The sequence below is a fragment of the Macrotis lagotis genome, chromosome 1 (assembly GCF_037893015.1).
Source record: "Macrotis lagotis isolate mMagLag1 chromosome 1, bilby.v1.9.chrom.fasta, whole genome shotgun sequence".
In the NCBI taxonomy this organism is placed as follows: domain Eukaryota; kingdom Metazoa; phylum Chordata; class Mammalia; order Peramelemorphia; family Peramelidae; genus Macrotis; species Macrotis lagotis.
This window is the reverse complement of record NC_133658.1, coordinates 120,456,839-120,483,139: the sequence shown is the minus strand read 5'-3', so window position 1 is coordinate 120,483,139 and position 26,301 is coordinate 120,456,839. Positions and strand designations below refer to the sequence as shown.

At 34.7% G+C, this 26,301-nt stretch overlaps 1 protein-coding gene across 8 annotated transcripts in view; it reads left to right on the top strand.

The window, feature by feature from the left end:
• WDPCP (WD repeat containing planar cell polarity effector) overlaps positions 1-26,301 on the top strand; it is a 416,945-nt gene that overhangs the window by 189,803 nt on the left and 200,841 nt on the right. For 6 of the 8 annotated variants that reach the window (XR_012472515.1, XM_074207107.1, XM_074207120.1 and 3 more), the window contains 3 exons: positions 5,876-5,990; positions 11,615-11,748; positions 15,573-15,764. Coding sequence is in view for 7 of the 8 variants with exons in the window: in XM_074207107.1 (XP_074063208.1) it covers positions 5,876-5,990; positions 11,615-11,748; positions 15,573-15,764 (441 nt within the window). In the remaining variant the exon portion in view is untranslated. The remainder of the gene's footprint in view (positions 1-5,875; positions 5,991-11,614; positions 11,749-15,572; positions 15,765-26,301) is intronic. The other 2 variants (XM_074207144.1, XM_074207135.1) reach the window with 1 other exon arrangement.

The following is a 26,301-nucleotide window of genomic DNA, read 5'->3' as shown; positions in this document are numbered from 1 at the left end:
AATTGGGCCAAATTCATCCCTCCAATTGTCAGTCATTTTATTGTCATCCCTAACTCCACTCTTATCTCTCATCCCTTGTCCAATCAGTTGATAAGTCTTGTCATTTCAAACTCCACCTATTCTCTGCTCACTTGTGGTTTTCTCCTTGATCTCATTGCCATTTTCCTTCTCATAAATCCTTAGATTATACTCATAATTTTGACTTCTTCCCATAAAATATTAGTTACATAAAAGATCATGATAAATGTCAGAGAGTGAGCTCATTTATCCATTGGAGGTTATATAGAATAAAATTTACTAGAAAATGCACAAAAATAAATGAGCTTTTTAGATGGGAGCAAGGTAAGGTCTCAACTCAACAAAAAGAATAGTTCCTACCTCTTCCAAGAGAAAATCTCCAAAATCTCTAGGGAAGAAAACTAGAAATCAAGAATGTTTTAAGAAGTCCCTTCCCTGACATATCTGCAGCTTCCAAAGTCTTACTTCCTCTCTCCCCCAAAGAATGTCTAAAATCAGATGGGTCTCTTTCTGAAGAAGCCATTCTTAACACCGACTTTGCCTTTCATGTGAGGAGACAGAATCACTTCAACATTCTCTCTCCTGATCAGGAAGTCACATCTCTCAGTCAGTGAAGTTACATACAAAACTATCCTGGTAGGGGCAGCTAGGTGGTGCAGTGGATAGAGAACCAGTTCTGAAGTCAGGAGGATTTGAGTTCAAATCTGTCTTCAGGCACTTAATAATTGCCTAGTTGTATGACCTTGGGCAAGTCACTTAACTCCATTGCCTTAAATAAATTTTTTAAAAGAATTTTCCTGAGTAAATTTAGCTAGGGATAGAGAAAATCAAAGGAAAGATGATTTTGTTGTTGTTCAATCATTTCAATTATTGTTGAATTCTTTCTGTTAAGTTCTTTGTGACTCATTTGGAATTTTCTTGGTAAAGACACTGGTTTACTATTTCCTTCTCAGAACATTTGACAGATGAGGAAACTGAGACAAACAACATTAACATTACCTGAGGTCACATATTAGTAAAGAGTCTAAGGCAAGATTTAAAGTCTCAAAGTTAAGTCTTCCTGACATCAGTTCTGGCTCTCTATTCACTGCACTACTTACCTGCCCAAAGGAGATATGATAGTTCTCATCAAGTATTTGGAGAGTTATCCGGTAAAAGGTAGTATTAATAGGCTGAGATAAATCTAGTCTTCTCTGAAGTTTTGTACTAGCCTCTTGATCTTCCTGCCTCAAGTTGGTTCCCCTTCTCCTTTTCATCTTTAACACAGTTGCCAAAATGATATTCTTAAAGCATAGATCAGACCATGTCATTCTTCTACTCATTAAACTCCTGTAGTTCCCAATTGCCTAAAGGGTTGAATACAAACACTTCCATTTAGCATTTAAAGCCCTTTACCACCTGACCCTAACCTGTCTTTTCTTCCTCATTTTTCATTTCTTCTCTTCCTGTACTCTACAGCCTAGTCAAACTTACTTCTTCACTGTTCTGTATGCATGGCATTCCATTGCTGTTTTTCTCCATGCCTGGAATGCACTCCATCCTCTCCTCCATTTCTTAGATTCCCATTTCCTTTAATGTGTTTACCAGGTGCTTTATGTCTTCCTGGATTCCCTCAGCTGCTACTCTATAATTAACTACCTTGTATAAATTTTGTATCTGTTTATATTTGCACATTGTTTCCCTTAATAGGCTCTTCAAGGGCAAATCTGTTCCATTTTTGTCTTTGTATCACCAGTAACACAGTGTTTGTATAGTAAGAGCACTCTTCTGACTAGATTCTCTGCTCTTATGCCAGCAATATTATGATAATCAATCTAAATACTAAATCAATACTAAAAAATCTACACAGTTCCATGAGATTTAAAAGATTGTTTTTATTTATAATCCCATTTTGAGTCTCACAAATACCCCCTGCCATAGATGCCGTAGGTATTATCATCCTTATTTTACAGATGAGGAAATTGGGGCTCAGAGAGGGTAAATGACTTACTAAGGGAAACACTTAAGTATAGGAGGCAGGATCTGAACCCATGTACTTGTCATTTCATGTCCAACACGAGAGCCAAAAACAGAATTGCTATGTAGCATCCGTCTGACACTTTAGTATTAAAGATAAGTTTTAGAGAAAGATTATATCAACAAGTTTTAGAAATGCTTTAAATGAGCATGTGTTGGGATTTAGGAGGAGTTGGTTCTGTATAGAAGAGAAATGAAGAGATAAAGATGACATAGGGGTTGAATTCCTTAGAACCATATGGAGAATTATCATTCTTGCTAATATATTTATGTAACAGATGAAGGTTTATAAATATTATCCCACTTCTATGGAAGAAGAAACCAAGACTCAAGGAGATTGTTAATCACTGAAGGTCACACAGGTTGTTGGGGTAGAGCAGGATTTGATTCCCTTGAGTATAAATGTAGTACTCTTTCCACTAATCACACTGCCTTTTATACTGAGTGGAAGTGACCTTGGGTTGAAACTTGATTAATCTTTGACTCTTCCTTCTTTCTCACTTATTATACCTAATTAATTGTTCAGTTTTGTTATTTCTACCTCAGGGGACTTCTAACATTTATTCCCCCCGTCCATCCTTTCTACTGCCCTAGTTCAGACCTTCATTAACTCTGTCCTACTTTAGTATAATAGCCTTCTAAGCAATCCCTCCATGCATGGGCTCTGATTGACTAACTTTCATTTTATTTTGCCCAGTGTGAGCTTACCACAACCATTCCCAGCCTTATGGGAATGTCTTACCACTCTTTCACTCCCCAATTTCTAGCATTGTTTTGGAATAAGTACTTAGATCAATAATGCAATTCTTCAAATGTATATATCAGTCATTTACCCTGTGGCTCAAATCTTCATCCGCTCTGATTTCCTTGCTTAAAACACTCATTCCAGGACACCACTTTCTTACATGTCTTGTTGTTTCCTGTCAAAATATGAATATCTTGAGGAGAAGGGTATTTGTATCTACACTGTGTGCCTCTCATATACAGTGTCCAGTATATAGTAATAACAATTTTTCATTCTGTTTTCCAAAACAAAACTCAGCTTCCATCTCCTATAAAATGTGTTTCCTGAATATCACCCCTTCACTTTTAGATAATTGTGATTTCATTCTCCTTGAATTTCTCATACATACTTCATCATTTTCTTACTTGTAAAATTATTTGATGATTCAGCTCATTTCCCTTATTTGATTATAAACTCCTTGAGGGCAAGGACTGTTTCTTCTTTGTGTGCCTACATATTCTATGCACTTCAGTTTAAAAATAAAAACAAACATTTACTATGGTAAAAGTTGTATCCATGATTACACTTCATTTTCTGTAATGCTTAAAACTGAGAGAGCCTTACTAGAGAAAATCTCAGGACTATTCTTTCTAGAATGGTGTACATGTATCTTGAGCCTTGGGATCCTTGATGACATTGAGTCTCCTCTTCCACTGCCTCCTAAAAATAACAAAACTTTTTTTTACATTTTTGCAAGGCAGTGGGGTTAAGTGGCTTGCCCAAGGCCACACAGCTAGGTAATTATTAAGTTTCTGAGAACGGATTTGAACCCAGGTACTTCTGACTCCAAGGCCGGTGCTTTATCCACTGCACCACCTAGCTGCCCCTAGATCCGGGTGAATTTGACATAAATGAATATTATATAGGCAGGTGTTTTAGTTAACAGCTTATTTTTATTCTTTTTTTAACTAAATTTTAAGTTCCAAACTTTCTCCCTCCTTCCTTCTATACTCTACAATAAAGAATGCCACCATTTGATATATATGTACATGTATATATATATATATATATATATATATATATATACATATATATATATATCAAACAGGACTATGCATACTTCTATTTATCAGTTCTTTGGTGGTGGTATAGCATCTTCCTTCATAAGGTCTTTATAGTTGAACTTGTATATTTATAGTATTCAGATTTACTTGGTTATTCTCAATTATTTTTCAAAGTTTATATTTAAAGGATAATTGTGTGAAATACTTTGAAATCTTTGGGGGAAATGGTCTCCAAAGCCAACAAATGTGATTTGTTCTTTTCTCCAAAGCCAACAGTTTATTTCTCTCTCTTCTCCCCTCCCTCCCCTATCCCTATGACATTGGCATGAAATGGAAAAATGCTTTAAAGTCCTCTCTTCTTAGTAGTTGGACTATGCTTTTGGAGGCTTCACTAAGGATGAGAAATTTGTATTAATCAAAATTATAAGCTCAAGTTGATCATAAGGGACCTTCCAATTTGCTGTCTGATTCATGAGCCTGGGTTAGATAAGGCCTTCCCATGCTTTTCTTGTGCCCCTCTTTCAAAGTCTTCCACACATGTTCAAATATGTCCTGACATGGAATTCTCCTCTCTAGCTGGGACTTGATGGATAGGTGGGTGGGGAAATTCCCACTTTTGTTTAAAATCTTAGTTGTGTTGTGGGTTTGGCCAGCATTTTTATGATTAGTTTACTAACCATTGGTTTTTGGATTTTTCCCCCCTTCCTGTATCATGTGTTGCATAATGACTCATCAGTACTGATACTGTTACCTTGGAAGTGGAAATGTTTTCTTCCATTGCTAAAATTTCATATACTAATAGACATTTAGAAGTTATAATCAGGTTGTGGTTTTTTTTCAGGAAGGTTAAATAAAATAGCAAACTACTTGAAGGGGAATTTTTGGTAGTTGGATTTCCCTATCTGGGAAGTTATTAAATAATAAATTGCCCCCCGTAGTTCATTCTTTTTATATTATGCTGTTCAATTCACTCCACAGAATTGATCACTGAACTTACCATCACACTTTTATTTAGCTGGTGAGGTCTATTAAGAAGTAGACTATTGGGGGTGGCTAGGTGGTACAATAGATAGAGCACCAGCTCTGGAGTCAGGAGTACCTGAGTTCAAATCCAGCCTCAGACACTTAATAATTACCTAGTTATGTGGCCTTGGACAAGCCGCTTAATCCCACTTGCCTTGCAAATACCTAAAAAAAAAGTATACTATTCATGATATCAAGTGGATGGACAAGTTATGCTCCTGAAGAAGGAAGGAAGCAGTATAAATTCATTGATGTCACCTGTCTCCCTTTAATTGGGCAGGATTAACCCTAATGTTTGCTAATATTTGGTATTCATAAAATTGTAGCATTTAAAATTTAATATAGTGTGCACACATCATATTGGATCTGTGACAGATGAACTTAAAAGTTATTGACTTAAATAACATTTTGTTGTATGGAGAATTATAAGGGACATAAAGGAGGTATTTCTCTTGCTGTATGAACCATGTTTATTTTTTTTTCTATTTCATAGCGATATGTTAGGACTTGAGGAAGGAAAAAAAGTGTATTTCTGTTTTACTGTTAGATCTTTAATCCAAAATTAAGAGATAGCCAAAGGGAAAATAAATAGAATGTTCTGATCTTTCTACTACAGCTGAATAATTGTTACAATCTTTTGTATAATTGTATTGAACATTCCAAAGTTATGCTCTTTTATGCTTTGATGTCACATAATCAAATAGTAAATCAAATTACATTTTGTCTTTTTTAGAACAATTTAATGTGTTTTCTATAATGCGAATAAAATGTTGTTTCTGTAAAAAAAATAAGCATTTAGTTCATTAGACATCTAATGGAAAAATTGGAATAATTTCAACTTCTCACATAATTTTTCTTAATACATGAATTATTCTACAGTCTACATCATCTAAAAGGTTAAAACAGAGAATTATCTGTAATTTTCATAAAGCTGTCTTTTTTTGTAATTTTATGTGTGAAATTTTTTTTAAGACTGATGCCATGACTAAATGATTTTTGTTTGTTTGTTTTCTTGTTTATTTGAATTTAGCTCCTTTTTGATTCAGGTGTGCTGGTTTCCCTAAGCCTTTTTGGGTCACAGCTGGATAAAGTGGTGATTGACAGAACCCTGGTGGGGAAGCTCATCTCCGACACCATCAGTGATGGTAATTACACCCTTGTGCAAATCAATTGCCTCCATTAACAATAGAGCAGGAGAAATTCTCTGTCAACAGGTAGACTAATTATTGCCACTGGAGATTTGCAAAACACAACAAGTAATTGCTTGTAATGCCATAGTTACCACCCTTGGGACCAGGAACAAGATTTAGACTATGTTTAATATCAAAGTTGGTTTTTTGTATTGTCAAGTATTAAATACATTTTGAAGTATTTTATATTTTCTTTCAAATATGCAAATGTTTTGAAATATATCTATATTTTGAATTTTGTCTATAATAGGAAATGCTATAAAAAGGAAATTGAAATTTAAAATTAATTTCTTCAATGTTTATAAGAGCATTTGAAAAATATTTGCAATGCATATTAAATTATATTCATAAAAGTTAATATTCTGTTAATAACATCATTGATATCTATGATCGATTTTCTGTCTCTCAATCTCTCTCTCTCTCCCCTATTTTTATTTGACCTCTGATTTCATCTGGTATAGGGAATTTACAAAGAGGAAATTCATTCTGCCAATGCATATTGTCACTTGTTCTGTGAATTCAGGGCTTCCTGGGGGTGAGGGGTGATTGTGTGATTTGCTTAGGTTCCTATAACAATATACATCTGAGTCAGGCCTCAAATTCAGATCTTTCAGAGATCTTTGTCTACCTGTGTATTAGTGATGTCAAACTCAAAGAGAAACGTATTTCTGCAGGTGCATATTGACTTAGAAAATCACATGTTGACATTTTCTATGTTGTATTTTATTTTCATTTATTTTGTTAGCTATGTCCCAGGTGTGAGGCCAAGGCTGAGAGTTTGTTGTATACCTTTGTTTGTATGTTTTTGATGTATACCATATTGTCCCTCTGATGAGGTCTTCCAATGACTAGAAATTTTAAAATGTATAAACATTAAAAAAATCTATTTTTCCTCTCATGTTGATTCTCAAAATTAACTTGTTAAATATTCAACATTCTGTTACAAAGTACATATTGGTCATTTGTTTTTGTCTTGTTTTGGTTTTGAAAATCTTAAAAAATATATGCTGTGAAGGCAGAGTAAAGGTACAGAGTAATCTAAGTATATAGTTATATGTTCAATCCAGTGACTGCTATAATCTTAATACATGAAGATAGTTAAGCTTGACAGGGTATGAGAAGGCTGCATATATGCAAATTTATATAATTAAGGAAGGAACAAGGACAGGACTTACACATTTTTCACATAAGACTTTCACTGTTACATATTCATGTGATTAAGACTTATTGGCATACACAAAAGTCTTTCTTAAGACTGAGTTGTAGGAAAATTGCTGATCTTTTTTGGTAAAAGGAGTTCCATATACTGATGAAATCACAAGTACTGTACATGCTCCTCCCATCCCAGGCTCCTTACCAAACCACCCCCCCCCAAAGGCCAGATTGATATAATAATGAACTCTGTTATGATGAGACTGTTGTAATTAAGTAAAAATATAATGTATATGAGATTATTAAAATTACGTTCATCACAAACAAGTTATAGAAAGTCTGATCTTCAGGATTAAAAAGATTTTGATGAGAATTTTAGGAACAGTTTTAGAACTTGTGAGTATGTCTAGGCTTTCCAAAGACCACAGTTAGCATTTTAAACTGACATTCATTTGTCCCTGAAGGCATTCCTTCATGCTTCATGTGCTTATGGCCAAATGTCAGGACCAATAAGAGAGAAAGGTGATAATGCCAGAGAAATGCAAATATAATATATAATATTGGAGAATAAGAAAATATCTAATATCTGATATTTGCTCATCTTTGCTTTGTTGCTACTGCATCAAGGATAAACTACAAATTCCTAGGTTGATATTTAAAATCCTTCACAACTTGGGGCCAACCAGCCTTTCCAGGATTATTTTATACTTCTTTGCCTCATCTCCTTTGAGTTTGAGGGAAATTAAGTCGCTTGCCATTCTCTTTACATAATGTTTCTTCTACTTGTGCACTTCCTCTTCACCGTCTCATTGTGGAATACCATTTAACAACTATGACCTACAAAAATCTATTCCCAACCCTCTTGTTCCCCATTAGAATGTAAACTCCTTAACTTGGCTTTTTGTCTTTTTATTCCCAGCTTCTGGCACAATGACATTTGATAATTTTTTTCTTAAATAAATTCTGTATGACCCAGGAAGAAAGTATATCATAATATTTGTTCAGGAGAATTTATTTGTCCAGCTATAACTTCATGACACAACTGTCATCTTTGAGGCCCCTTTTCTTCATCATTTTTGTTTGATTTTTGAAAAATATTCAAGTAGAGGTTCTCAGCTGATATATCATGAAAGGAATTCTTATGTTGGGCTTAGTATCTATATGACACAGTACTCTGTGGGAGAGTTAGCCCCCTTTTTCAATATTTTTCTGATTGTCCTTGGTCTTCCGACGGGAGGAAAACCAATAGCCCAGTCAGTCAGCAAGCCTTTATTTCACCTCCTGTTTTGTTAAGTGCTGGAGATACCAATAAGGTCACAGTCCCAAGTAGTTCCAAGGAGATCACAATCTAATGGGACTGGGGACAAACATGAAAACAATTATGTACAAAGATCTATACAGGATAATTTGTAGATAATTTGGATTGGGGAAACTGAGGACAAAAATGACCCTTTCCAATAAACTTGGTTTTTTTTCACCAGATCTGTGATTTCATTGATACAGTTAGTAAAACTTCCCTTGCCCTCCCCATTAGTAAATCCCCCTTTTGCAAGGTAGTTTGTAACTTGGTTTGAGAATTTCCCTGGGACTCAGAGAAGTAATGCTGCTTGTTCAGGATCTTAAAGCCAGTGAATGTCAGTCAAGATTTCTTTCTAACTCTGATCCTGTTTCTCTGCCTACTAAGTTGAATTTTAAAAAAATCATTGTTTAATGATTGCTTTTGTCCAATGGAATCACAAGGAAGTCTCTCAAGAATTAATAAGAAAAAGTTATATACTTTCAGATTTCCAAATAGCTTTGCTTGTAACAATCTACCAACTAACTAGTAATAGGAGTTGTATATCATTTCCATTTGAAGATAATAATGATAGTAATAATAATGAGCCACTTGGACATTGACATCAAATCAGTCAATTCTTTTTTTTTAGTTTTTATAAGACAATTGGGTTAAGTGACTTGCCCAAGGTCACACAGCTAAGTAATTATGTGTCTGAGACCGGATTTGAACTCAGGTCTTCCTGACTCCAGGGCCAGTGCTCTATCCACTACACCACCAAGCTGTCCCCAAATTAGTCAATTCTTAAATTAATTCAAACTATTCATTGAAAGGACAAATACTGAAGATGAAGCTTAAATGGAATTCATTTGAAAAGATCCTGATATTTGGAAAGATTGAAGGCAAAAGGAGAAAAGGACAGCAGAGGATGAGATGGATAGATAGTGCCATGGAAACAATGAATATGAGCTTGAGCAGATTTGGGAGATAGAGGATTGGAGATCTGGTGTCATAAAGACTTGTTTACAGCTAAACAAAACAACAAAATACCTGATATTTTATAGGATGTTCCAAAGGTCTTTGTGCAGTTTTAAGCTCTAATACCTTAGAGCTTTTAAAGTTTTGGAGCATCTTGCATGATACTTTAAGAGGTTAGAACTTTAAGGTACTCTTTAAGGTGCTTTAATATATCATTGAACTCAATCTTCACAGCAACAACCAGAGCTAAATACTTTCCCCATTTTACAGATACAGTATCCAGAACTCAAAAAATATTAAGGAACTGTTCAATACTCATATAGCTAGTCATTGTCAGAAGCAGGATTCAGACTCAATTTCCCAAACTCCCAGTTTTCCCTGGGATGTTTCTACCATACCACATCGTCTTTTATAGATAAACAAAATAAAGCTCAGAAGTTAAGCAAACTCAGTCATAGAGTTAATATATAGTGAAGCTGAGCACACAACTATTTAGCAATCAAGTTTAATGCTCTTCTAACTTCACCATACTCCTCTCTACCATTATTAATAGACTGTCAGTTTAGGTTTTATGTTTAAAATGGTTTTCCCCCAAAGAAGGCTCTATTGTTCTTGACATTTCAAGCTTTTTTTTTTTTACTTTTAACTGAATTATGAATGAATAAGGCAAGAGTGGGTGAATGAGCTAATAAATGTGTCAACATAACCTCCAATTAAATATCTCTAGTTTTGGCTCTGTAAAATGTCATTGTTTTTAAAAGTATATGATTAATCATTTTGAGAGATTCTATACTGGATTCATAAATATGTCTATAAATATAAGATTAGATTTAAATGTATTAAATTTTATTTAAGCCACATCAGGTATTATGTTGAAATCCTTATATTTAGCTTTCAGCATATGAGACATGTTCATTTACTAAAATTTACTCAATTTTACTACAATTTACTAAATTTTACTAAAATTTTGGCTTTCATCAAGAGATATTCATTTACTAAATTTTGCTAAAATTTACTAAATTTAAATAAAAAGTATACATTATGATAAAATACTAAAGTCATCCTTGAATTTAAAAATCATAACTGAGACTCATGGAAATTTTTAGGATAAAAGTAAGAAAATATCAATACATAACCAACAGATTTTTTGTTCCCACCCACCTCACACAAAAACCAGGGCAATCAATGAGATGCAATTTTGAGTCTCAAAGGCACTGTATAATTTTAAGGTTTCTATTAATATCAAATAATGGCAACATCTGGTTTAGATAGTTGATCATTTGCTTGCAGTTTCCTTTTCCTTTCAGCAATTTAGTGCAAAGGAAAGCTTCCATTTTTAGTATCAATTTCCATATGTGTATAATCCTTGACCTCTCTGTTGACACTGCAAACAAAAGTACCATTTGTGGCAATGGTGATGATTTTGTCATACTGAAGCCTCTTCACTAAAGCGGAGACTACCAACTCCATTTGTATCTTAGTCATCTTTTTTTTTATTTAAGTTTATTTCATTTATACCCAGAATAATGCTCTCTCTTGGGAACCAGATAAGAATATCATTCCTTGGCAGTTCTCCAGACTCTATCCTATAATTGTGTATGTCCTCTGTTGTTCATTGGCTTTTACCAAGGGATCCAGGAATAAAATAAAAGGCATAAAACTTTAAATAATCTATTACTTCTGAAAATAAAATAGAAATATTATGTTATTGTCATTATTCTATGTAATACATATTTCAAGAAAATCATTTATTTCCCTATACTGTTGAATAAAACTAGTTGGGGGTTTTTTGTTAATACTATATCATTATATCTGATAAATTTTTGTGTGTATCTCATTCCTTTTAAAATTTATAACATTCAACTTGCCTGACTCCAGAGGAAAGTTTATTTTTACTTCATTTTAAATCCATAAAATTAAGTTGGTTGAGAGCATTGGTCTCTCAAATTACTTATGAATACAAGATAGTGATATTGCTACTTAAAAGTAGAGATTTATAGATCCAGATATTTTCATTTAGCCAAGCAAAGAGTCACAGTGAAGACTTTTAAAATATTATAAAAATTCGGGCCTGAAAAATTGTCCTTTTTTTTACAATTTAGGTAGAAAAAGATAATTAAGTTGCTGATAAATTGGTTACCCATAAACTTGTGTTATCACATTTATCTTCCAGCTATTCTTACAGACAGTTTCATCATCTTGTCATTTTTGGAACAAAATAAATTATGCTATATTCAATTTACTAAGAAGTTGGATTCTCCTGATATAAATAAAAGATTTGACAAACTCTCCACCTCAGAGTATAAGGTAAATATATCAGTTAATAATGCTATTATGAGTCACTAGAACTTATTAGAGCAGCAAACAGGTTGGTTTATTTCTGATATGTCATATATATATATATTATATATATTAGAATATATATAAAATATATATTATAAATACATATATTTATATATGTACCTATCTACTTCAGTAAATTATATATATTTATATATTATATAAAATGATATCTATATATCATATTTATTATTATATTACATTACTCTTATGATATCACTATTAAATCACTATTTCCTTTGGTAAGTTTTATATATATGTTTATATATATATACACATATATGTAAATATGTGTGTATGTAAATAAAACTTACCAAAGGAGATAGTGATTTGGGGCCTAAATTCATTCCAGTAGAACCAGTACTGTTAACAAAGTTGGTTTTATTTTAACAATAGCAGTCTAATAATATTTATAGAAATTAACAGAGCACTTGGAACCCAAGAGCTGATAATTTTAAAAATTGCACCTAATCTCTTCAGTTATGGTTTTTGTATGAGCTGAATAAGGATTTAACAATTTAACAAAATCTTTTGGTTAAGTATTGATGTTTTCTTACTTTTATCCTAATGTATCTTCAGATATAATTTGCTAGTTACAGTAGACATACTTTTATAATCTTTTCTAAAGCCACCATCCTACACAACCCAGGAAGGTTACTGTGGTCTCTATTTCCCAGAATAAAAAAAAAAGAAAAAAAAAGAAAAGGTGGGGGGTACTCTTTCAAAGGTTAATAGAAAAGTGAAGTAAAGGAAGGATGTGGAGACTGCCTTAATATGCCTGAAGAAAAGGCAAAAAGAAAATTCCTTCACATGCTAGTAATATCTTTCTTTCACTATCTCTAGGTAATTTTATATCTTATTATTTTATATTTTATATATTAGGTCTTATATCAAGGACTTTACTACTATAAGATTTTTCTTTTAAATGATGTGTTTAAGTTTTTGCCACATTATATTTCAACTTGCTTGGAAGGAATACTCTGCTAGGATGAGTATCTAATACATTTTCTAGGCTGTTTCAGTCCAAGGCCTCCTTTCAGCACTGACTTGTGTTTGCGAGATTGAGCCAACCTCTGTAACGTTGGATTTGAGACAGTTCACTGTTCACCAGGAACTGAGCTGATACCTACTTTCCTTAAAAAAGATGCACACTTATGCCATATTTATAGAACCTTTTAACAAAGAGTAAGATTTTGTAGAAACCACTACTTTTATAACCAGAAACTTAAACTTCATGATTTTAGCCTAACACTATACTTTAGACTCATTTCATAATTTTTCTCACTCTTGACATAACTAAATGTATTTAAGTATTATGATTTTTTAATAATAAGAAATATGTTTCTTATGAACTTTTAAGTGTAGAGGTAGATCAGAATTAATACTGTGTCCTAAATTGATTGTTACCAAATTTTGCTATTTATCAGTAGTATGGAGTTTCTGAATTTTTTTGTTTAATAACAACTTCTGTTCCCAGAAAAGCTATGGTAATCATTAGATATTATATTTTATTTAGCAATATTGAAAAAGTATTAGCATTTTCAAAATGATGCATCTTTATATCAGAATATCTAGTTGTGGTTCAACATTTAAAGTTATATAAAAAAGTCATAACTCATATAAGCCACTTTAAATGAGAAGTTGTCTTACACGACTGGTTTACATAACTCAAGTATAGACAGATGTCTTGTATTAATCTTCTTTAGTGATGGAAGGCTATTTCTCAGTGGGAGCAGAGATAGATTGTCAAGATATCATACTCTGTTATGGACTTCAGTGCTTTGATAAATCTAAGATTTCACCAGGTGGAAAACTCTTTCCATAACTACAGATCACAACCCACCCATGCCATTTCATTCTATGCAACTTATATACATAGCTTTCCGTAAATCTTCTCTAGAGGATTTGTCTAATGCACTATATAGGTCTTCCCCTGAAATTTATGCCATTCTTCTGTTACATGACCCACTAACCTTCTTTTCCAATGTACACATTCTTAATGAACTAATTTTTGGAAAGATTGGGTCCTTGAGCTTAAAAGAGATGATAGTTATTTAGGTACTTTCCCTTTTGTGATTCTTTCTTTGATTTTAGGAAATACTAGTTTTCCAAGGCATTTATAGAAATTCCTTTCCCCCCCCACAAAGATACTACTAATTTCATTTTCTAATGACCACTGTATTTTCCCCCCTTTTATATCAGAAGTGATTAAGACAAATAATATTAAGGATTATATGCAAATTAATATTAGGGAATTATATGCAAATTAAAATTTTATGCCTAAAAGCACAAAACACATATAAGTCTGTAATTGTCAATCTGAGGGTTTTTTTTTTAAAGAAATTGCTCAAGTAAAAGTGGGAACTAAAATATGATTATTCTATTATTTTACAAATTTGCCATACATGAATTCTTTTAAATGCAAATAATTTGGCAAAGAAAATTGTAGAGTAAAAATATTGAAACTATTGACCTGTAACAAGTTTTTCTTTTATGGCTTTTTAATCCATTTCAATTTACTGAACAGTGAGAAAACAGTACAAGGAGTTAAATGTTTACCATGAGAGAACAACACTGGTAATTACTTTGATTTCAGTTCCTTTTGATGTGTATTCAGAGGATGAAGAGGTCAATAATATTATGGCCATGCAAATAGAAAAGGGTTCTTTTTGACCATATTTTTTAAAAAGCACAGGATTATTAAAGCATTAACCTTGATTTTAATGGCCTTGGTTGAGTGGTGAGATCACAATTTGGATGAGCCTGATTATTTACTAAATACAATACATAAATGCAACGGGTTCTTAACACCCATTGCACTCTGGCATTATCGCATTACTGCCATCCTTTGTTGCCTTGCAGACAGGAATATGAAAGCAATCTGTCATGTAGTGAGACTGGCTCCAGAAGCATTTCTCTGATAAGAGGACCCCCTGCCCTTTGCTAGTGTCTGGTCCAGTAGGCTTAGCCATGCGCTTAATCCCCAGAAAGTGGTTCGATTATTGCTGACCAGCAATGGCAAGATAGTTTTTTTTTTCTTCCTAGCTATCAACCTTCCATTAATTCCTTAAGCAGAAATGCAGTGCAATCTATATTTCCTTGGCATGTGTCACCCAGATGTGGTGCACTGCTCATGTTTTCAAATAACCATGTTCCAAAATAACATAGTTTGAATAATAAATTCTGCAAATCCTTCCTGAGAAATAGAAGCACAGGCTTTGTGAGCTGCAAAAACTTTATGCTCATAATTGTTGTTTGTTTCCATCATGCAGCATCTTTATATGTCCTCATGTATGTAATATATTTGTAAATTCTTCAACCTGATATTTGCCAAATATCTTTTCTTCTTTATTGCCATGAATTTTTTTTACTTCTTTTTAACTATTAGCTGTTGTATCTGAAACAGTCGTCAGAGGCTTCAGGTCGGCCGCACTGAACTTGTCATTTCATATTGCTGGTCTTAAATCCTATGTGTAGGTCGATGCTGTCAAGCAACCATGACTGTACATCTTGGTATTGATTAGATTTGCTGCAGAAAATCCTTTCTGAACCCACATTGTTCCTTTTTATTCCTTCAACTAAAAATGGGCAAATTTTGAGCATTTACCTTTTTTAAGATTTCAAAAGAATTTGAAAAATTCTGATACACAAGAACATATTTAATATGTATTTTTATGTGCAGCTATATAGAATCAGCGTGCTTAGAAGACAGTTCAATTCTTACTAAATTTTAAGGGTTTTCACTTTCAAAAAAATAAATGTACTTTCCCCCCCCTTTTTTGATACCTTAGATATCCTACCTGGAAATACCTGGCCCAATCACCCGGAAAATAGTACGTCATCTAGCTATCAATTGTATTCAAGATATGGCCATTTGTTGGTGGAAAATAGCTAGTGATGATGTTTGGCCTTGGTCACCTATTTTTAGTGAAAAGGACAGAGCCAATCTAATCTTATTAGCTTGTAACCATGGAAGACTGGAGGTAAGATTCATTGTTTTATTATTCTCAGTCAGTTCTGGTAGGAAAATAGTTTAAACTGAAATGTATTTCTACAGTGTATAAAATATATCAATATATTTTAAAGACTAAATAAGATAATTTTACAGTATAGTGAGTCCTTTTGTCTTCTCCTAAATGTCATGATTTTTTCTTTAATCTTTTGAAAAAAAGTAACTACATATAAAATGGAAATCTTAAAAGACTGCATGCCTCCATATAGTTCTAGCATCATCTAATCTTACCATAATTTCATTCTTATATTTCAATAATTAACATCCTCTTCAAATTTTCAAGTTCTCTCCATCAATAAATATATCAACAAATATTTATTGATATTACTTAATCACAAAGTGAGCAAAAGTTTAGAACTAGGAGACATCTGATCTGGACCTTTCAGTTCAGTTTAACAAATATTTTTAAGCACCTACCATGTTCATAATGCTAGAGGTTGAGAATACAAAAAGAAAAAATAAAGTCCTGTATTACATATGGAAAAAGAAGTAGGCAGAGAGAGATCACAGCTGGAGAAAGTATGGAAAGCTTCCTGGAGGAGATGGCACATGAGCTGAGCCTCTAAGATTGACAAGGATTCTACAAGGCAGAGATGAAAAGGGGTATTTTCCATGCTTGGGAAAAGACTTGCATGAAGTTGTGGAGTTAGTATATGGAATTCAGATTTCTAGAACACATTTGATCAATTTGGCAGCAACATCAAGTTTCTAAGAGAGATGAGTATGAAATAAGACTGGAAAGGTTGATGGAGACCACCAGACTCTGGTCTTAGAGGTTTTATCTTATAGCAGTAGGAGCCACTGGAGGTTTTTTTGAGCAGAGGAATAATACAGAATCTGGAAGATTATTTTTGCAGTTGGGTGGAGGATAGATTGGAAAGGGGAGAGCCTGGAAGCAGGAAAGCCAGGTAGTAGTAGGTTATTCTAAGAGTCCAGGTTAGAGATGGTATGATTCTGAAATAGGTGGAGGAGTATGGAGCAGAGTGCATAGGTATTAGAGGAAACATTGTGGAGGTAGAATCACACTTGTCTAGGATTAAGTATTTGTGTGTGGTAGGGTGAAGGAGAGGGAAGAGTCAAAGATAACTGACATCATGAATCTGGGTGATAAGAAAATCACAGAGTCTCAGGTTGGGAAGGGACTTCAGTTAATATAGCTGAATAAAAATACATGCAATGTCACATATTGTGGAGAGTACAGAATTTGCAGTCTGGGTGATCTAATTCGAATCCTACCTAAGATACATATAATTTCTGTATGCCATTCTGCCTTTGTGAGTGTTGCCTGCCCTTTGGGTGCTGCACTTCTCAGGCACTGATCTGGCAGTCTGTCTTGCCCAGACTGTGGGAGACTTCCTGAACACTGGACTCTCTCTGGTTGCTGGTCTTACCTTTTCTGTTCCATGATTTGGTTTCTGCCTCCCTGGGTTTATCTCCACAGTGTTGATTTCTCCAAATTATATTATTTGTACATAGTTGTTTGCATGTTTTCTCTGCCATTAGAATGTGATTCCCTTTTTATAACACCAACCCTAGCTTAAAAATGCCAAGGACCCACAATACCTCTAAGGCCATCTCCAGTTGTCCTGATTCATATCAGGCCCCTGGACCCACATGGTTCTGGAAGAGAAAGTGAGGCTGGTGACTGAGCACAGAAACCCCTCCCTCAAATTCAGTTCATGTGCTTGTCATGGCATCGCCTCAATGATGTCATTGTCTTCTTCCAGGAAGGACAGACAACAACAACAACATCCCAAAGTTGCTGTGAAAATCAAATAGAATTTATAAAATACCTCATTCAGCACCTAACACAGCCCAGTGAATGCTGATTGTTCATTCACTGAGTTTTTGCATGAATTTTTCAGATTTTTGTGAAGTCCTCAACAGGTCAAAGGACATAATGACCATTTATTTTTTTTTCTTCATCATTGTTCCTTCTGGTGCATTCTTAGAGGTTTCTCAAGGCAGTGGATGGGGGGAGATAAGGGGTCTTCTACATCTTCCTACAATCCTTGAGGGTTCTTGAGTTAGAGTTGGGAACTTTAATGACATGGAGGTGTCTGTGAGTTTGTGAAAATTATTCCAACAGGTTCCATCATTATGAGAAAATAAAGTTGAGCCTAGCACAGCACTGTCTACATTTTGAAGGCCAGCCTAACCAAGTCTAGAGATGCTCATCTCAAGTAGACAAGCTACTTGGTGATGAATTCCTTGGCAATGTCAACTTATACAGTAAAGGAAAATACAAAAATCATTCTTTTACTTTTGTAGCTGGGTCCCTTCCCCACTGCAGTTATAGAGGCAAAGTTGTCAAAAATGAGACAGAAGTTTTAAAAATAGTAGGATTTAGACTATCTACAAAAATTAACTTAGCTACTCTAAATGTGAGACCTTTGTCCACTGTCCAGCAAAGGGAATTTGTGGATGAACTAAATTATATTAATCTTGATATTTTCATTATAATGAAACTGGAAAACAGAAAGAAGTTGTAACTTAATGAAGGGATGGTTCCTAGAATGCTCTTACTCCTCAACTTGCCAGTTAGAATCACAAGTGTCTTACAAAACTCACCTCATGCACCATTTTTCACGTGCAATCTTTCTTGATATCCAATCCCCACCATCCCCCTGCTGACTGCTAATGTTCCCTTCAAAGAAGTACCAAGTATTTATTTTGCAAGTATTTATTTATTAAAAGTCATCTCCCATCACCCCCAATGTAAACTTGTCAAAGGTCAGGAACTTTTCATTTTTGTATCCTCCATGGAATCAGATAGGCACTATAAAAATGTTTATTCATTGATCAGTTGACTAATCTCATTCAACTGGGAGAGGCTCATTACTTAGAAGATTAGTCACAAAATAATAATTTGTTTCAGTCATAATAACTCAAGAAGATAATAAACTAAGATAAAGAGCAATCAGGATTTATATTAGTGAATGGAGACCCCACAACAGTGAAATCATAGATCCATGTAACAAATAACCAGGTCAATTCCAGATCTTTTGCTTTATTAATTTGGTCACATTTTGATTCTCATTGTATTTGTGGCTTTTATGATCATATCATATGAATCAGTATCAGGTTTTATTTCTGAATGAGATTATTACCCTATTTTCTTATCCCTGAAGATAGTTCTTAGGCTTAATAGCTAATCCTTGTGTGCAAACCTGTGAAAAAATGAAGTTGACCTTTGAATGATGTGTTATACTAGAATCACTGCAGTTTTTAGAATGTATTATGAAATACCTGGAATTAAATTATCAAAATACCTACCCCCAAGATACAAACAGGATAATTTATTCTAGTTGTCCCATCATCTTCCAAATTCAAATTATAAAAGAGAACCAATGTGACATGGATATGAGGTAACTGATATTAACTAAAATTATAACAAATATTTTTATAATCATCTAAATTGATAGAATGTGAGCATATTTTTATTTTGGAGAAATGAAATGAAAATGAAGATTTCTGCAGTCTGAATTATAAATATAAAATTAAACAAGAAATTTACTTGAGAACTTAATTTTTTATTTTAAATGAGTTAATATAAAATCTATTTTTATTTCTGTTCATTGTAACTTTTGTACATGAAACCATTTTTTCCTTGAGTACATGACAGTTCCCACTAATCACAGTATGTGTTATAGTGAATTTAAACTAGTTTTTCATTCTGAAAAAAAAAGATAATTCAGTCACAGAGAGCTTATTTCTATGTTTTTTTGTTTTCTCTTTTATCTCTTTGTTAAGCCAATTTTCTGCTTAGAATTCACTGTTAAAAATCTTATTTGATTCACTATGTAAGCTTTCTCCATTATTCACTGTGCACACAAAAGGACTCCAAATTATTTTTTGCCTTAGCATTTAAAAGTTTGCTATATAGACAAGTTGGTATTATTTTATAGCTACCTACATAGAGGAAAGGGAGAAAATTATCCTGTAACTTCCATAACTGAGTATCATAGATTAAAAGATCAAATTCATAGTTTTTAAGTCTTCTGATTTTTGAGCTTGAATTTTAGGGCTTGGGTGCCTTTTGGTTTTTATTCTGATTAGCTAGAGAAGTCCATAGCTACTTATAAAAATGAAATAAAAATATGTTTAAAATTTTCTCTTTTTTGATAATTTTAAAAAATTTGTTATAATTTTAGTTAATATCAATTCCTTTTATTTATGTACTGATTTACAGCTTACAAAGTATTCTTCACAGCAGCCATGAGAATGTATTAGATTGTGTTGAGTCCTGTTTTAAAGTTATGAAAATTAAAGCAATGACTTCTGACCAAGATGGGAAAAAGATTACTTAGGTCATGCATATGACCTAAGTCTCTAGCAAAAATCTGAAATTCACAGCAGGACAAATAATGTTGATAAAATCCAATGAGAAATTACAGTGAATTCTTCCATCTAAGAACTGTCCAAAATTCAGCCAGAAATCTTTGAGCAGTTGGAAAGGGGTTCACCAACTCAACCAGATAACAAACAAGCCAGTAACTTTCCAACAGAATCAGCAAATGACCGAAAACGCATGTAACCTGTAAGGCTTTATTTCTAGAGGTAACAAAAAAGTGAAGGAAAAGACCCATGGAGGTCAGAAAGCCCAGGGGAGGGTTGGTACAGAAAAACCAAGGGTAGAGACTGGGAAACAACTGTGACTAGGACAGTGTGGCAGCTTTCATATCAGAATAGCCCAGGTGTCTTGGCCTCCAAGTTTCTTAACTTCTATTCTGAGATGATATAAAGATCTAAGTTCTGGGGTGGGGGGTGGCTTACCCACAAGAGGTGAAAGTCAGTACAGGAACCCAGAAAAAAACAAGCAGAGCCTGCTCTCCTAGAGGGTGTAACCTAACCCTAGCACAATGCACAAATCAGTAAATCAAAGAAAATAACAATCTGAATTTTAAAAAAATATCATGAGATCTAAAGATCCTTCAAAAGAAGAATTGTACTAATTACAAGCAATGATTTAAAAAGACTTTCCACAAGAATTATATGAGTACTAGAAGAAATGAAGCATAATTAGAGCCACTGAAGGAAATAATTGAAAGGAGGATGAATGACTTCAAAGAAAAGGAAAGAACCTTACACATGAATTCCCCAAAAACTAGAATAGCTGAACCCAGATCAGTGAGTCAGTAATTTCATGAGACAGCAAGAAAAATGAGAACAAAAACAAAAGACTGAAAAAAAAATGGAAGAGAAGGAAAAAGATCTTTGAGATATATATGTATGTGTATATGTATAAATAATTAGGAAAATGTGTCAGGAAAATACAATTTAGGAATCAATGGATTCCCTAAAAGCCTGGGAATAATATTTTTTAAATGACAAATGAAATCTAGATCTATTATAATCAGAGGACAAAATAATGGTGTAAAAATTCCATCAATTACCAACTGAGGGGAATCTCAAAAGGAAAAGTACCAGGAATATCATGGGCAAAGTTCATAGTTCCCATGACAAAAAACAGCTCAAAAAATGCCAGTCGGGGCAGCTAGGTGGCACAGTGGATAGAGCACTGGCCCTGGAGTTAGGAGTGCCTGAGTTCAAATCCAGCCTCAGACAATAATTATCTAGTTGTGTGGCCTTGAGCAAGCCACTTAACCCCATTGCCTTGCAAAAAAAATCTAAAATAAATGCTAGTAAAATACTAAGGATCCACAATAAGGATTTCAAAAGATCTGGAAGATATAAAGAAGAGAGATCTTATAATACAGTATTCCAAAGGACAAACAATATAGGTTTATAACTAATAGTATGTTCATATAGAGCTAAATATCATCCTGCAGGTGGAAAATGTATCTTTGAAGGAGTGGAGAATTTTCAAACATTATTTTTGTTTTTTCCCAGTTTTGTTATATATTTTTTTTACTTTTTTATTGTTTTTTGAATTTTACAATTCCCCCCATCTCACTTCCCTCCCCCCAACAGAAGGCAGTCTGATAGTCTTTACATTGTTTCCATGCTATACATTGATCTAAATTCAATGTGTTGAAAGAGAAATCATATCCTTAAGGAAAAAATAAAATATAAGTGATAGCAAATTACATAAGATAGCTTTTTAAAAAAAAATTAAAGGTGGGGATGGAGCCAAGATGGTGACAGGAGAAGAGTCTCCCTTAGGTTCTCTCTTTCTATAATATTTCAAAATTCATAAAATAATGACTCTAACTAAATTTTCGAAAGACAGAACTCACAGAGGGATCAAATGAGGAAGTTCTCCAGACCAAGGTAACCTGGAAAATAGTGGAAAGGCTCCCGCTCCATGGAGTTAGAGGAACAGCCCACCAGAGTGCAGGAACTTCAGCTTCCCGGAGGCAGCCCCAGGGCACCTGGGAGCCAAGGCTAATGTCAGTGGGGGCAGTTTCCTGACCTACACCCCCAGGGAGTACCAGGCAAAACTTGGAAGATCAGTGAGGGGAGGACCTCTGCCACAGCATGCATGTGAAGCCCAGCCCTCAGGGCACTCAGCAAGCAGCTTAGCCACTGAAGCCTAGATCCAAGAAACAGAAGCAGGAGCCCCCAGGCAAGTGAGCCTTGGTGCTCAGCCAACCAAGGGTAGGGGAGTGGAAAGAGATTTCCAAGGTCTGTCCTATGTAACTGGAACAGGACACTGGAGCTCTGACCACATTTAGATCGTGATTGCAGTCTAGGCCCCCCATAGAACAGCAGGGTCCCCCCCCCCACCTCAGCCCTGTGGCAGAGGGATGTACTTGTGGTCATTCATAGACCTGGAGGGAAGACAGAGCCTGGCACACTGAGATCCTTATTGGGTGTGTCCCAATAATACTCAAAAGCTCAGGAAGCATACCAAGACCAGGCACAGGCTGGGGAAATGAGTAAACAGAGAAAAAAGAGGAACACCATTGAGAAATATATTGTCTATGATCCCAAGAAGGATCAAAATACTCAATCTGAAGGTGAGGAAGTACAAGCTCCTGCATCTAAAGACTGCAAGAAAAATGGAAATTGGGCTCAGGCTATGACAGAGCTCAAAAAAGATTTTGAAAATCAAGTAAGGGAGATAGAAGAAAAATTGGGGAAAGAAATGAGAGAGATGCAGGAAAAACATGAAAAAGAAGTCAGTGGCTTAGTCAAGGAGATCCAAAAAATGCTGAAGAAAATAACATGTTAGGGGCAGCTAGGTAGCACAGTGGATAGAGCACCGGCCCTGGAGTCAGGAGTACCTGAGTTCAAATGTGGCCTCAGACACTTAATAATTACCTAGCTGTGTGGCCTTGGGCAAGCCACTTAACCCTATTGCCTGCAAAAAAACTAAAAAAAAGGAAATAACATGTTAAAAACCAACGTAGGTCAAATAGATAAAACAATTCAAAAAGTTATTGAGGAGAAGAATTCTTTAAAAAGCAGAATTGGCCAGGTGGAAAAAGAGATAAGAAAGTTATCTGAGGAAAACAAATCCTTCAGATCTAGAATGGAGCTGAAGGAAGCTGCTGACTTTACAAGAAATCAAGACACAATGCTACAAAACCAAAAGAATTAAAAATTAAAAGAAAATGTGAAACATCTCATTGAAAAAAACAACTGATCTGGAATACAGATCCAGGAAAGATAATTTAAAAATTATGAGGATACCTGAAATTCATGATCAGGAAAAGAGCGTTGACCTCATTTTTAAAGAATTCCTACAGGAATGTTGCCCAGATATCCTAGAGGCAGAGGGCAAAATAGAAATTGAGAGAATCCACTGATCTCCCCTGGAAAGAGATCCAAAAAAAAAAAACAACCCCCAGGAATATTAAAGCCAAGTTCTAGAACACCCAAGTCAAAGAGAAAATATTCCAAGCAGCCAGAAGGACACAATTCAAATATCGTGGAGCTGCAGTCAGAATCACACAGGACTTAGCAGCAACTACGTTAAGGGCTCATAGGGCTTGGAATATAATATTTCAGAATGCAAAAGAACTTGGAATGCAACCAAGAATCAACTACCCAGCAAAACTGAACATCCTCTTCCAGGGAAAAAGATGGACTTTCACTGAACCAGGGGAATTTCAAATGTTCCTGTTGGAATGGTCAGAGCTGAATAGAAAGTTTGACCCTCAAATAAAGGACTCAGGTGAAGCATAGAGAGCAGAGGAGAAGGGTAAAATATGAGGGACTTAATGATGAACTGCATGTATTCCTACATAGAAAAATGATACTGATAATACTCATAAGAAACTTTTCATTTAGTAGAGCAGATAGAATAAGCTTTTATAGATGAAGCACATGAGAGAGCTGAATTTGAAGATATAATATATTGTAAAAATGGAGTCAATAGCTAAAAGGGAAATGTAATGGAAGTAAGAGAAAGGAGATGTGGAATAGGCTAAGGTATTTGATATAATAAGATTTTTTTATTACAATGAGCTATTGCAATGATATGGAAGGGGTAAGGTGAGGGGGGGGATGAGGGAACCTTCACTCTCATCACAGGTGGCTCAGAGAGGAAACTATATATATAAACTCAATGGGGTAGACATCTAGAGTAAAGAGAGAAGGGGGGACAGGGGGGAGGGGGAAATGTGAATGATGGAGGAGAGGGTAGACCATGAGAGAGAGTGGTTAGATATAACACATTTTCTTTTATACTTCTTGTAAGGGGCTGGGATCGGATGGCATATCTGGGACCACAGGGCCGGGTGGTTGATGGGCCTTAGGGTTGGTATTTGGGCTCTGGGCCTCTTGGCCTCAGGGCTGGTGATCAGTCTGCTGTGCCACTTAGCTACCCTGCAACACATTTAAGAAGGGGGCAGAGTGAAAGGAGAGAGAAAATATAGTGTATGTTAATGGGGAAGTACGAATGGAGGGAGTTGCAATCAACAATGGCAACAGTAGAAAAATATGGAAGTAGCTTTTGTGATGGACTTATGATAAAGGATATGATCCACCCATGACAGAGCTGGTGGTGTTGGAACACAGACTGAAACACATTTTTTATTATCATTATTTGTTATTGTATTATATCATTATATAATTATATTATTTTATATTTACTATTTATTATTGTTATTGTTGTTATTATTATTGGGGAATGGGGCAATAGGGTTGGGGTGGCTTGCCCAGGGTCACACAGTGGGTGATTGTTGGGTGTCTGAGGCCGGATTTGGGCTTGGGTGCTCCTGGCTCCAGAGCCAGTGCTATGTTCACTGCATCACCTAGCTGCCCCTATCACTATTATTATTATTTTTAATGTTAATTTTAATTTTTTCTCTGTCCTTTACTTTATTGCTCATGAGGGTCTATATTTTTGGGGGGAGGGGTATTATGTTTACTCTTAAACAAGAATATTTTAGTAATGTATTAAAAAGCATCATTTGTACAACAAATAAAAATAAATTTAATAAAAAAATTAAAGGTAAAAGTCATTGGTCTTTGTGTAAACTCCATGATTCTTTCTATAGATACAGATGGTACTCTCCAAAGCAGATACCCTAAAATTGTCCCTGATTGTTGCAGTGATGAAATAAGCAAGTCCATTAAGGTTGATCACCACCCCCATATTGCTGTTAGGATGTACAATGTTCTTCTGGTTCTGCTCATCTTGCTCAGCATCAGTTCATGCAAATCTTTCCAGGCTTCTCTGAATTCCCATTCCTCCTGGTTTCTAATAGAACAGTATTGTTTCATAACATACATATACTACAATTTGTTCAGCCATTCCCCAATTGATGAATATTCACTCTATTTCTAATTCTTTGCCACCACAAACAGAGATGCTATGAATATTTTTGTACAAGTGTTTTTTTACCCTTTTCATGATCTCTTCAGGGTATAGACACAGTTGTGGTATTGCTGGATGATAGGGCATGCACATTTTTGTTGCCCTTTGGGCATAATTCCCAATTGCTCTCCAGAAAGTTTGGATGAGTTCACAGCTCCACCAACAATGAATTAGTGTCCCAGGTTTCCCACATCCTTTCCAGCATTGATCATTGTCCTTTCTGATAATATTGGTCAGTCTGAGAAGTGTGGGGTGGTACCTCAGAGATCAAGCATTTTTAATGAAGGGGCCATAACTAAATAGGGACTTTGAAATCCAAACACAAGGTAACTAGGAAGGCAAATTAATTTGAGTGGTTAGAAAGAGCTGTAGGAAAGGGGAGAGAATTGGCATCAGATGAATCTTACTCATCTGAATTGGATAAAACAAGGCTAAACATACAATTTGGGAGCACATGCATCAAACTCAATAGGAAATAGAAGTGGAGGAATAGGATGGAAGAGGGAATAAGGAAGAGTAACATTCTAATCATGAAGGGGATGGGGAAGTAGGAAAACAAAGATCTAGAATATTAAGAGGGATGCTCACCAACTTGAGAATGACTGAACAAATTGCATTGTTTGAATTAATGAAATATTATTTCATCACATGAAACTGCGAAAAAATAGTAGTGTAAAGTGGAGGGAAAAAACCCAGGAGAATAGAAAAGCAACCTTGAAAGAATTTTGAACTCTGCTCAATGCAAACTCCTTAGATGCATGTTACCCATTTTATGACA